This window comes from Pteropus medius, unplaced genomic scaffold, assembly GCF_902729225.1.
Source record: "Pteropus medius unplaced genomic scaffold, Ma_sr-lr_union100, whole genome shotgun sequence".
Classification (NCBI taxonomy): Eukaryota; Metazoa; Chordata; class Mammalia; order Chiroptera; family Pteropodidae; genus Pteropus; species Pteropus medius.
The window spans coordinates 6,348,785-6,362,991 of record NW_024348533.1 but is presented as its reverse complement, the minus strand read 5'-3'; the positions used below and the strand labels follow the sequence as shown (position 1 = coordinate 6,362,991).

General features: G+C 40.2%; 1 protein-coding gene across 1 annotated transcript in view; it reads right to left on the bottom strand.

Annotated features, from left to right (window-relative positions):
* Positions 1-643: 643 nt before the first annotated feature.
* PRSS38 (serine protease 38) overlaps positions 644-14,207 on the bottom strand; it is a 32,293-nt gene continuing 18,729 nt past the window's right edge. Inside the window, exons 4-5 of the mRNA XM_039880333.1 lie at positions 1,361-1,500; positions 644-898 (exon numbers count right to left, since the gene is read on the bottom strand). Of these exons, the coding sequence (XP_039736267.1) occupies positions 644-898; positions 1,361-1,500 (395 nt within the window). The remainder of the gene's footprint in view (positions 899-1,360; positions 1,501-14,207) is intronic.

Genomic DNA, 14,207 nt, shown 5'->3' with positions numbered 1-14,207 from the left:
TTTCTTTTTCCTACTTTTTTTTTTTTCAAAACCAGATTTTTTAAATGTTAGTTTGAGTGTTTTTCTGGTGTTTGGCTCATTGATTTCTGCTTTTATTTTTTTAGTTCCTTCCGTGTGCCTACTCTCAGCTCATGTTTCCCAATTTTTGAACTGGAATTTTAAGTATTTAACAACTGTGGTATCGATAGTTCTAAGTATTTATAACGGCGCCTTTCCCTCGGGCCTTGACTCTAGACTTAGACACGTGATTGTGTGGCCGGCCTTTCTAGAGACGCTGCGTTCAGTTTGAACTTCTCCTGTCACCCTGCCACCTGTCATTTCAACAAGGCCACTCTGTCCGCACTCTGGGTAGGAAGATAGATGGAGTACTTCCAGGATGCTTGCTTTGTAAATATTTAATATCTTATCCAATCTCAGGTGCCGGAGCACTCAGCCAAGGCGTCCACTCTCCCTGGGCTCCCACCCTTCTGTGGTGAGACCGGCTCTGCCTCCCTGGGTGTGGCCCTAGCTCAGCCCCTTCCTGACCCTGCACTGGTCTGGACGGTGGCCCTCAGCTCACTCAAGTGCCCGGGAACCAGAGAGGCTGAGCTGGGTAGGGACAGAGGCATGCAGCATGAGGAAGAGAAGGTGGGGGGCTCCAGCCTCACAACATTGGCAGGATAACCAGTATGGTCACAAGGACACTGACAACAGCCCCCAGAGTGGAGGAGAGGGCGGGGAGGGGCTGCGGAGGTGGGGGTGTGTGTTCCACCTGATGATGGATCCATGCTGAGAAATAGGAGACTCGGGCATAAACTGCAGGATACATAGGGAACATGCAACCACGGCCCCAGCTCACTATTCCAATTTGCACCCAGATGTGGTTAAATTCACAGACGAGTGGACCCCCAGAGTCACCCTGGAAGAAAAGAGGAGTTTCCTGTGAACCTGGAGACAGGGCCTGCTGCTGCCTCCTGCATGAAGGTGGCCCACTGCCCACCCTGCAGGGCCAGGCCCAGAGCCCCTTCACTCTACAACCCCAGCTTGCCAGTACCAGGCCCTGCTACAGGCTAACAGGGCAAATGCCACAGGGCAACAGTTTGTGCACAGGGCAAGTGCACAGAGCCGTGGGCTGCTCCACTGGCACTGGAGTCTATGGGGCACTGGGCACTGACTGGGGCCTGTGTCCCATCTGCACATAAGCTACCCTGAGGTTTCCTGCCCAGCCTATGGCTGCACAGTGATGTGCTCCCAAGCCCCACAGGGGCCAAGCCTTCAGGGACCCCCCCCACCTACTCAGTAGAAGTGTCCACGGTGGCTTAAAGCAGATGAACACGTGAAAGCCCTGGGCTTGGCTCCCTGTCCCCACAGTGGGACGCACCTCGCACATGGTCTTCAAATTCCCGGGATCCCCAGCACACATCATGTCTGGCAGAAGGTATGTGTGTCCATAGAACACCTGGCACAGGGCAAATGGGATCAGAGGCAGCTGCACCTCCTGCAGGTAGTCCGAGGTGTCACCTGTCAGAAAGAAGCCAGGCCCAGTGAGAGGTCCTCCCAAGACTGCTCCCCAGGACATGCCCACCCAACCCCGAGCCCTGGTGGGCTCACCCAGCAGCTTCTTCTCTTGCTCTTGCCCTCCACTGCTCCCCTGTCTGCACTGGGACTCAGGCTTTGGTCAATGAAGTGTGAATATAAATGGCACATGAAACTTTCTAAGAGAGGGAGAAGAGCCATGACCCATTTGAGCTCATTCCTTTCCCACTGCTGCAGCTTGAGTGCAAATAGCTCCATCAGCCTCAGTACCTGGTGGACTTTGGGACTGACACCATGTATACAAGAGCAGAATCCCTGAGATTTGTGAGGTGTCACCCCTGTGTCCTCTCTATGCTGAGGGATATGGTAGTTGGTCCTAGAAACCTTGAACTTTCCTACAATGTGTGAGTGGGTCCCATGGCTCCAAGCCAACCTGATGGGAAGGAGTGGGCCCCACAAGCCAAAGACCTTCTGACCAGGGTCGAAGAGGGGCTGTATTTGGGGAATCAGTTTCAGAGCTGATGGAACTGACGCATGTTTACCTTGAGGGGAAGAGACGGAAAGCAGAACATCAGCAGTGTCTGTGGTTGCTGCTGGCTGTGTTGGCAAGGTGATAGCAGGAAAAGAAGCACAGAAGAATTAGATGGTGCCCACAGGAATGCAGAGCAGTAGTGAGTCCCTGGACTCAGGGTGCCGTGCTGGAAGAGGCCGCCCCACAAAATGCAGTTAGGAAACTACTCTGAATTCAACCACCAAGCCAGCTAAAAATCTGCCAGAGGCTGTCCATTGTGGCCGTGGGGGGTGAGGGAGGATGGGTAATGAGAATGGGCCTGCCCTCTCTCCATAAGCAAGAGGTAAATGTGTCCAAATAGGAGGCACTCATTTTCCCACCTGACACAAGACAGGGCAGGGCTGTGGTCCCTGAGAAAAGAGGATAGGCAAGATCTGCAAGGGCCCCACCTCCTACCTGGGGCACTTTCCAGGTGCGAAGTACAAAGAGGGGCATGGGCAGCTGGAGTTTGAAAGGTCATGCCAGGAGGAGGATGCTCCATAAAGAAAGAGCCCCAGAAGTGCTCAGGGTCCACAGTCTGCTGCTGGACCCTGAGCCAGGTCTGCAGAAGGTGCAGTTCCACAAGGAGGGAAGAGGGTGGCCCAGGTTGGAGCTGGGAGGTTGAGTTCCAACCAGCCAAAAGTGGAGAGTCTCAAGGGATACCAAGGACACTGGAGGAGACAGAGTAGAGTTGGGGGGAAGTAACCTCATCGTGCTCACATGGATGCTAAGGCCACACAAAACCAGGCTGATAGAGGACCATAGTGATGAGCCTGGCACAAGCTGTTTCACTTTTGATAGGGCACAAAGGAATAGGTATAAGACAGACATGGATGGGAAGAAGTCAGCTGTAATTTCAGTGAGTTCTTCAATGCTGGAAGCGTGTTAGCTCAAGATAATGGGAAACCATAGGAGAGAGGTTTGCAGCCACAGGGAGTCTTTCCCTGGGTCTCCACTCCTCGTGAGAAATCCTGGGAGTAGAGCAGGGACCAGAGAGCAGGGCCCCTCAGTACAGGTGTTCAAGAGATGCTGCCACTGGGCACCCAGAAAACACAACCTGTTTCCCTTCTTGCATGGAGCAGAAGCCTTCCATCAGTGGGGACACTATACACTCCTGCACCAGGGCCTGGCACAGGCGCACTGCTCTGGAGGAAGGGTAGAAACAAGACCTGTGCCCTGAAAAGCCTCTGGGCCCAAGAACTGTACCAGTACCAGAGGTCTGCCTGTTCTGCCTGCTACTGCAGGCATGGAGTCAGCTGCCACGAGGGCAAGAAGATAGAACAATTACAGACATTTACTTACCTCTGACACACCATGAAATACATGAAGTGAAACCCCGCAGAATCGAAGGGAGAAATAGACAATTCTACAATAATGGTTGGAGATGTCAGTATCTCACCCTTAATAATAGCAAGAACAACCAGACAGAAGACAAGGAGATAGAGGACTTAAACAACACAATAAACCAGCTGGATCTAACAGACATTTACAGAACACTCCACTCAACAACAACATACGCATTTTCTCCAGTGCACACGGGGCATTTTCTAGGATAGACCATATATCAGGCCACACATTAAGTCTTTTTAGATTTTAAAAGATAGGACAAAAGCTTCACAACATTGGACTTGGCAATGATTTCCTGATTATGACACCAAAAGCACAGGCAACGAAAGAATTATCCAAATTAACATCCAAAATATATGGAAAACTCTGAAAATTCAACAACCACAGAACAACTAACCTGATTCAAAATGGGCAAAGGACTTTAATAGATATTTATTCAAAGAAGCTACAAATAGCCAATAAGAGTGTGAAAAGATGCTCAACATCAATCATTAGGGAAAAGCAAATAAATGCCATGAGATAGCACTGCACACCCATTAGAATGGCTACTATCAAAAAACAGAAAACAGCAAGTGTTGATGAGGAGCAACTGAAATCCTGTGCACTGTTGGTGGGGATGTAAAATGGCACAGCCACTGTTTTTACAGTATGGAGGTTCCTCAAAAAACTAAAAATAGAATTACCATTTGATCCAGCAGTTCCACTTCTGGGTATATACCCAAAAGATCTGATAGCAAGGCCTTGAAGAGATATTTGCACACCCAGTTCATAGCAGTATTATTCACATAGCTAAAACATGGAAGCAAACCAAATGTCCACTGACCAGTGAATAGATTACCAGAATATGGCATACACATACTATGGAATATTAATCAGCCTTCAAAAGGAAGGAAGTTCTGTAATATGTTACAAGGATGAATCTTGAAGATCTTGTGCTAAGTGCAATAAACCAGTTACAAAAAGACAAATACTGTCTGATTCCACTTATATGAGATTTTAGAGTAGTCAAAATCATAAAGACAGAAAGTGCATAATGGTGGTTGCCAGGGTTGGTGGGAAGGGAAATGGGATTTACTGTTTAATGGATATAGAGTTTCAGAATTACAAGATAACAAGAATTCTAGAGATACCTGCAACTAATATAAAATAATACTGAATGTCAACTCTAATTAAAAAATAAAAATTAAAAAAAATAATTCTAGTGATTGTTCGTGGCGATGGCTACACAATAACGTGAATATATTTAAAACCACTGAACTGTATACTTAAAATGGTTGAGATGGTAAATTTTATGTTATGTGTATTTTAACACAATAAAAAAAAAAAGCGGGAGTGGGGGAAGCTTTGTGTTGAAAAGTTCCCTCAAATGGAGGCGAGCCAGAGGATTGAGGTGGGGCGGGTCCACTAAGTAGATACGAGTTACTGTCAATGTCCCAATTTCTCGTTTGGTGTGTACATGGGTGTACATCACACTGTTACAAACAAACATAAAAAAAGGCCATGCATGAACCAGTGACAAATGTTTTCTTCGGACCAAAAATTGGGATGACTCCAACTCTGTGCCCCTAAGGGCCAAAGAAAGAGACAGAGCAGACATGTGAAATGACACTGATCCCTGAGGAGGAGAGTGGGTGGGGTCAATTCCGGGAAGGGATGCTGGAATAAGAGCCCCTGGGAGGGCAGGTATGATCCGAACCTATGTGCACCCTCCCTCCCTGCACTCTCACAGACGCTGGGGTCCAGATGGTTTTAAGATTAAACTGGGGGACAAGTATTGTTGCTAGGAGGAGAGTGGTCTCGGTTTCAGAGTAACCTAAATTTGGGCTTTGAGTCATTTGTTTCCTGAATGTAGTTAAAAATGAGACTATTGAAAATGATGTTTGAGGATTACTGAAGATTTAAAGCAACAATAATGCCCATATAATATGCGGAAGTAAAATACCGAACACTCGCATAAGGAGCTGAAGGGGAAATGGAGTTAGACTGTGTAAAGTGTGTTCATATCATATGTTAAGGGGTAAACTACCAAATCAGAGGACATAACTTCATCCATGGATCCAGTTCTCTATGGCTTCCCACATCTCTACCCTTTGCCATGTGTCTCTGTAGTCACTCCCATCGGGAGCTGGGATGGTCTCGTTTTCCCAATCCTCAGGCCTGAATTTTGCCACATGACATGCTTTGTCGGTGGGATGGATTTGAGCAGACTTGTTGCAAGCAGAGGCTTGGAAAGTGTTGTGTTCCTCCACCACTGCCGTGGACATGGCCCCTGCTGGACAATGAGAGACACGTGCATCAGAGTCTGGCGAGCCAGCTCAATCTATCACAGGCTGCTCAAACCACGTGGGCTGACGAACGAATGCCTACTACCGTACACACCTGGTTTTTATATTTCAGAGTAATGCAGTGTTATGGTGGTAATAGATAAATGACACAGAACTCGGTACCTAGAAATTGGGGGTTTCCATAAAAATAACAAAAAATATGGCATTGGTTTTAGGACCTGGTGAATAGACAAATGAAAAGAAAATGGACTGAGGAGGTTGGGAACATGGCGGCCCATGTTATGAAATGGCAAACCAGTTGCCAGTGGTAATCTGGAAGATAGAAAATGTATTTCATGAATTTGGGAAACATGGCAAGATAACTTCCAGGCAGAATTATGAAAGTGAAGCAGTTGCTTCTGGTCACGTATAAGGTATACGAAAAAGATGAACTCAGAATAAAACATGCCAATTCTTGAGCAGAGAATGGACAGTATATAAAGAAGACGGGGTCAGCAAACCTCTCATAAGGGACTGGGCTCTACAGGCTGATTCATCTCTGCAGCAGGTACGCAGTGCTGCCGCTGGAGCAGAACAGCCACAGACGATATGCACCTGCGTGAGTGTGCTCGTGTTCAAATAAAAATTGAGTTATGGATGCAGAACTTCCAGGTTTATATAATTTTCATGTTTCATGAAATCATCTTCTTCTGGTTTTCTGTCAACTATTTTAAAAATGTGAAAACCATCCCAAGCTTGCAAGCAACACAGAAAGCATTGGGTGGGATGTGGCCTATGAGCCCTAGTTTGCTCGCTGATCCCTGTGAGAGAGGCTGTGTTCTCTGGACTGGAGATGAGATTGCTTGGTCTCAATCAAGGGTGTGGCTGTCAGCATCTCTGTGAAAACCTTGAAAGAAGATGGTGCCTGGTAGATGCTTCTTGCTGGACAAAAGAGACTCTAGAACTCTAGGGTCCCATAGTGCCCTAACTAACCAGAGAGGTGGTGACTGAATTTAGAGATGCAGATCTCAAAAGAATGGGGGGCTGTAGCTTGGGAAACTCAGAAAATTGTTTAAAGACGTGTAAAAGTGTAATCTGTAAAAGGTAGTGAGATGTTCAAAATGGTGAAAGGTCTCTGGGCCTCCAGGATAGGCTGGGAAAGTTACTCAATGCAGGGTTTTTCAAGGCTCTTTTAAGAAGTAGCCAAGAAGGATGTCTTAGAGGATAGTGCCAAGAACCATGGAAAACAGTGAGTCATTCGAATCTTGGCAGGTTTATTGTAGAAACTGGGGAACTGATTCTAAATCCACATGGAAATGCAAAAGACCCCAAATGCCCGTGATGATCCCGAAGATGTGAAACAGCTGTGGGGAATGTGTACCACCAGACTCATCATATAGCTACAGCGCTTTGGCACCGCACAGACCTCAGCAGCAGGACAGGAGACCCACACACATATGATCACACACATTTGACAAAGGTGCTAATACACTTCAGTGGGGGAAAGGAGGTCTTATCGACGAATACTACTGGACAAAGTGGATATATATACATGAAAAAAAGTGATCCTTATTTTTTTCCTCACATCCCATGCAAAAAATTAATTTTGATATATCCTATAAATAAACATAAAATTTTAATTCATAATGCTTCTAGAATAAATAGAAAAAATCATCATCATGACTTTACAGGAGAGAAATCTTCATAAACATGATACAAAAGGCCCTATGTATAAAAGGAAAAACGTGATAAATTGGACTTTGTCAAAATTAAAACTTTTTCCAATTAAAGAACATATTAAGAAATTTAAAAAGCCAAGCCATAGTCTAGCAGAGAATATGTCAAAGTAGGTGTATCCAGAATATATAAAGAACTACAAATCATAAAACCTCAAGAAGCTATCACTACACAATGATCAGCGCAGCTAACGTGAAAAAGACTAACATTGTCAAGTGTTGGCCGTGATGTGGAGCAACTCATGGTCTCATACATTGCCAATCGAAATGTAAAATACACAGCCAATGTAGAAAGCTGTTTGGCAGTTTCTAATAAAGTTAAATTTCCCCCTACTCTATAGCCAATATACTCTACTCCTAAGTACATCCCCAAGAGAAACAGGTATGTGTGTTTACCAAAAGACTCGTACCATAATATTTGTTGCAGATTTAGTTATATGATTTAAAAACTGGAAATGACCTAGATGTCTATCCATAGGAATATGGATAGAAGAAATTTTGCTATGTTCATACAATGGAACACTAAATGACAGAAAAACAAGATAAACTATGATATGAACAAAATGAGTGACTCAAAAACAGTAGAATGCGAGAAAGAAGACAGACACAAAGGAATCCACGCTGTATGATTTCATAAACATGAAGCTTAAGATGAGGAAGATCCACTGCCAAATCAAAAATCATGAAGATTTACCTCTGTGTTTTCATCTAAAAGTTTTATAATTTTAATTCTTACACTAAGGTTGTTGATCCATTTAAATTTTCGTATATGTTGTAAAGCAGGGGTTAACTTCACTCTTGTCTGACCACTATTTGTTAAACAAACTATTCTTTCCCCCATTGAATGAACTTGGCACCCTTGTCAAAAATCTATTGGCCATCAACATGTAGGTTTATTTCTGGACTTCCAGTTCTATTCCATTGGTCTGTACGTCTGTCCTTATGCCAGTACCATGTTGTTTTCATTATTGTAACTTTGTAGTAAATTTTGACATTAGGAAGTGTGAGAACTCCAACTCCAGTATTCTTTTTTTCACGATTGCTTTGGCTATTCAGGGTCCCTTCTAATTCGATATAATTTTGAGGATCAGCCTTTTCATTTCTGTAAAGCTTTGGAATTTTGATAGAGATTGCATTAAATATATAGATCACTTTGGGTAGTGTTGACATCTTAACAATATTAAGTCTTCCAACCCAGGAATGTGAACTGTCTTTACATTTATTCACATCTTTTAAAATTCCTTTCAGCAATGTTTCGTAGTTTTCAGTATACATATCTTTGACCTCCTTGGATAAATTTGTCAGTAATTTTTCTTTTGGATGTTATACATGGAATCGTTTTCTTAATTTACTTTTTCAATTGTTCATTAATATGTCCAGAAACACAGCTGATTTTTGTATGCGTTAATCCTGTACTCTGCAACTTTGCTTAATTTATTATTGTCTAGGTTTTTTTGATGGTTTATTAGGATTTTCTATATGTAGGGTCCTGTCATCTGTGGAGAGAGGTAGTTCTATTTCTTCACTGTCAATTTGGAAGCCTTTTATTTCCTTTTCTTGCCTAATTTATCTGTCTAGAGTCTAGTACAAAACGGAATACCAGTGGTGAAAGTGGGCATATTATCTCACTCCTGATCTTAGAGGTAAGCATTCAGTCTTCTTCCACTGAGTATGTTAGCTGTGGGTTTTTCATAAATGCCTTAATTAGGAGGAGATAGATAAGGGTAAATGAGGTAAAATATATGGTGATTGAAGGAAATTTAACTTTAGGTGGTGAACACAATGCAATATATGTATGATGTATTATTGAATTGTACACTTGAAACCTATATAATTTTATTAACCAGTGTCACCCCAATAAATTTAATATAAAGTAAAAATAAAAATAAAACATAAATGTCCTTAATCATGTTGAACTTTCCATTCTTAGTTTTCTATGTGTTTTTTTTTAATCACGAGAGGATGTTGGATCCTGAAATACTTTTCAAAAAATTTTATTAGTATCAAGTATACAGTGCATTGGTTAGACATTTGTATAATTTATAAAATGATCCCCCTAATTGCTCTCTCTCTCCTCTGGCTCTCCACCTAGCTATTACATTACTGCTGACTGCGTTCCCTATGCCGTGTTCTCCATTCCCATGACCATCTATCAACTACTAATTTGTGCTTCTTTAACCCTTCACCCCATTCTCCCTGTCTCCCAACCCCTCTACCCTCTGTCCATCATCAGATTATCCTTTATATTTGTGAGTCTGTTTTTGATTAGTTTGTTCTTTTTGTTCCTTAGATTCTGCATATAAGTGAAATCATATGGTATTCTTCTGTCTGACTTATTTCACTCAGCATAATAACCTCTAGGTCCATCCAAGTCATTGCAAATGGTAGGATTCATTTTTTTAATAGCTGAGTAATATTCCATTGTATATATGAATCATAATTTCTGTATCCAATCATCTATTGATGGGCATTTAGGTTGTTTCTATATCTTGGCTATTGTAAATTGTGCTGCCATGAATATTGGGGTGCATGGATCTTTACAAAGTATTGTTTTGCTTTTCTTTGGATAAATACCCAGAAGTGCAATTGCTGGGTCAAAAGGTATATCCATTTTTAATTTTTTGAGAAACCTTCAGACTGTTTTTCATAGTGGCTGTACCAATTTGCAATCCTACCAACGATGTATGAGGGTTCCCTTTTCTCTGCATCCTTGCCAACACTTGTTCTTTGATTTATTGATGATAGCCATTCTGGTAGGTGTCAGGTGATATCTCATTGTGATTTTAATTTGCATTTCTCTGATGATTAGTGATCTTGAGCATCTTTTCATATGTCTATTGGCCATCTGTATTTCCTTTTTGGAGAAGTATCTGTTCAGGTCTTCCGCCCATTTTTTAATTGGATTGTTTTTTTGTTGTTGTTGAGTTGTATGGGTTCTTTATATATTTTGGATATTAACCTCTTATCAGATGTATCATTAACAAATATCTTCTCCCAATTAGTCGGTTGTCTTTTTGTTTTGTTGATGGTTTCCTTTGCCCTACAAAAACTTTTTTATGCATAATTTGAAATGATCATGTGGGTTTTTTTTCCCTTTCATTCCTTTAATGTGGTGTATTATTAATTTGTGTATGTGGAACCTTCTTTGTATTCCTGGAAAAATCTCACTTTGTTGTAGTATGTAATCCTTTTAGTATGCTGTTGGATTCAGCTGGTATTTTGTTAAAAATTTTTGCAAAAAATATTTTTTTTGTATCTTAACGGATAGTGGTCTGTCATTTTCTTCTGGTTTATCTGGCTTTGGTATCAGTGTAATGTTGGTCCCATAGAATGAATAATGAAGTGCTATCTCCTCTCCTATTTTGGGGTGCATTTGAGAAGAACTGGTGTTAATTTTTCTTTAAATGTTTGGTAGTATTCACTAGTGGAGCCTTTGGTCCTGGACTTTTCTTGGTTGAGAGGTTTCTGAATACTGATTCAATCTTTTCATTTGTTATAGATGTATTCAGAATTTTAACTTTTTCTTGAGTCAGATTTGGTAATTTGAGTGTTTCTAGGAATGTTTCCATTTCATGTAAATCATCTAACTTGTTGACATAGAATTATTTGTAGAATTCGCTTGTAATCATTTTTATTTCTGTAAGGCTCATTGTGATGTTCTCATGCTTCATTTCTGATTTTGGTTTTTAGTTATACCTTTTCATTTTTTTTTTTTTGTAGTCAGTCTAGCTAAAGATTTCTTAATTCTGTTGATCTTTTCAAATAACTAACATTTGTTTCATTGGCTCTACTTTTTTCTTTTCTCTTTTTCATTTTTTTCTGCTCTAATCTATTATTTCCTTCCACCTGCCGGCTTTGGGTTTATTTTGCTCTTCTTTTCATAGTTCCTTAAGTCATAAAGTAAAGTTATTTATTTGAGGTCTTTCTTCTTTTTTAAATGTTGGCATTTATAAGTATAAATTTCCCTCTGAGTACCACTTTCACTGCATTCTATAAATTTTGGTAATGTTGTGTTTTTGTTTTCATTCATCTAAAATTATTTTCTAATTTAATTTCTAATTCATTCATTTAAAAATATTTTCTAATTTAACTTAAAAATATTTTCTAATTTAATTTAAAAATATTTTCTAATATAATATTATCTAACTTAATTTCTAATTTAATTTCTCCTTTGATTCATTTGCTGTTTAAGAGTTGTAGTATATTTGTCGAAATAAGAAAAGTGAATTGAAAGAAGTATAATGCTAGGAGTAAAGAAATTGGATTAATATGTACATATAACCAAATAAGCATGCATGTATAAAATAATAGTAAAATGACTAATCTTGGTTGTATAATAACAACAAAATGTAATTCAAATGCTGAAAAGAACATGTAAGACATACATGTTTATACTTATAAATATATAAAGCACTGTCCTTTTATTCCTTTGGGTATGTTCATGTGTACATATTAAAAACTTAAGAGAGGAGATTAAAAATTGGATATTTAACTTACAAACAATAGAGAGTAAAAAAGTAATATAAAAAATCAGTCTATTGGGAATGGAGAAAGGTAGGAAAATATTTAAAAGAAAGTAGTAAACGGACAGTACAAAATAACAATTTAGAAATAAATTTACACAGGGGACTTCTGGCTGGGGTGGAGCTAATTTGTCAGTAAATCCTTTCCCCGATAAACAAGTATAAAACTGGACAAAATTGTTTTAAAAGACATTTTAGTGCTCCAGAGATCAATCAAAAGCAAATGAAATTTGAAAAGTGTTTATTTATGAATAACTGGAGGAACTTTGGCCAACAATGACAGTAGTCTGTGACCTATTTGCCTGGGGCTTCACCGCCCTGACCCCTAATCCCTGCTCTGTCAATGTAGTGGTTTTACTATGGTAAAACTGGCTTGAAAACAATTAGTTTTTCTGCCGGAGGGAAAGAACCTGCCTTAGAGAGGACTGCTAAAACCCAGACTTGGTACCATAGTTAAAGTATCAATCTCTCTGTAAGACATGAATGAGGAAAACTCACAGCATTGTTGGTCTGAGGTTGCGGTTCTGGGTGGGGCGAACAGTGTCCCTGACAAATTTTATGAGGACTCTGGAAATATGAGGGCCATAGAAGGGCTAGATGGGTCTCCGCTCATCCCCAGTCTGACTAGGAAACTATATATATGCACATAGAAGACAGAGGGGGCTGAGTGGAAAAGAAAAGCTGAGGATGACTTGAGAATCACATGGATTCTCAATGTGCTCACAAACCCCCACACACAACCCACTGGCAGAGGGTGGAGCCTGAACAGTTTGAGGTGTTTAAACACAACACTTCAAACTATTGGCTGACCCAAGGAGCCCAAATTATTGGCTAACCAAGGAGCTATTAAGACACAGTGGTGATCCCTAGGAAGCCAGAATAAAAATAAATAAAAGAATTAAGGAAAAAAATTGAGCACAGACATCAGCAGCTGCAAACTACAGGAAAGATTCTGCAAACTATGTCTTGGCAAGTTACGAAAGCAAAACAAATCAAAACCTTCAGGGAAGAAAATTCTGAATCTAAAGTTGTTACAGTATATAATTTTTTTAAATTTATTTTTCAGTTACAGTTGACATACAATATTATATTGATTTCAGGTATATAGCATAGTGGTTAGACATTTATATAACTTATGAAGTGATCCCCGCAACAAGTCTAGTACCCACCTGACACCATACATGGTTATTACAATATTATTGACGATGTTCCCTATACTGTACTTTACATACCCATGTCTGCCTTTACAACTGGATATTTGTATTTCTTGGTCTCCTCACCCATCCACCAAACTCCCTCCCCAATCTCATCTGGCAATCATTAGTTTCTTCTCTGTATCTGTGAGTTTTTTCTGTTTTGTTTGTTTATTTTGTTTTTTTGGAGTCCACATATAAGTGAAATCATACGGTATTTGTTTTTCTCTTTCCGACTTATTTCACTTAGCATAAAACCCTCTAAGTCCATCCATGTTGTCACAAATGGTAAGATTTCATTCTTTTTTTATGGCCGAGTAATATTCCATGCTTTATCCAACCATCTATTGATGGACACTTAGGTTGCTTCCATATCTTAGCTATTGTAAATAATGCTGCAATGAACACAAGGTTGCATATACCTTTTTTAATTTGTGTTTTGAATTACTTCAGAAGTGAAATTTCTGGGTCATATGATAGTTTTATTTTTGATTTTTTGAGGAACTTTCATACTATTTTCCATAGTGGCTTCACCAACTTACAATCCCACGAGGAGTGACAAGGGTTCCTTTTCTCCACATTCTTGCCAACATTGTTGATTTATTGATGATAGCCAATCTGACAGGCATGAGGTGATATCTCATTGTGGTTTTAATTTGCATTTCTCCGATGATTAGTGACATTGAGCATCTTTTCATAAGTTTGTTGGCCATCTGTATGTTCTCTTTGGAGAAATGACTATTTAGGTCCTCTGCCCATTTTTTAATTAAACTGTTAAATTTTTTGGTGTTAAGTTGTATAAGTTCCTTATATATTTTGGATATTAACCCCTTATTAGATGTATCATTAGCAAATATCTTCTCCCATTCAGTAGGTTGTATGTTCATTTTGTTTATGGTTTCCTTTGCTGTACAAACATTTTTACTTTAATGTAGTCCTACTTGTTTGTTTTTTCTTTTGTTTCCCTTGCCCAAAGAGACATATCCAAAAAAATATCACTAAAAGCAATGTCAAAGAGTTTAATGCCTGTGTTTCTTTCTAGGAGTTTTACGGTTTGGGGTCTTACTTTTAAATCTTTA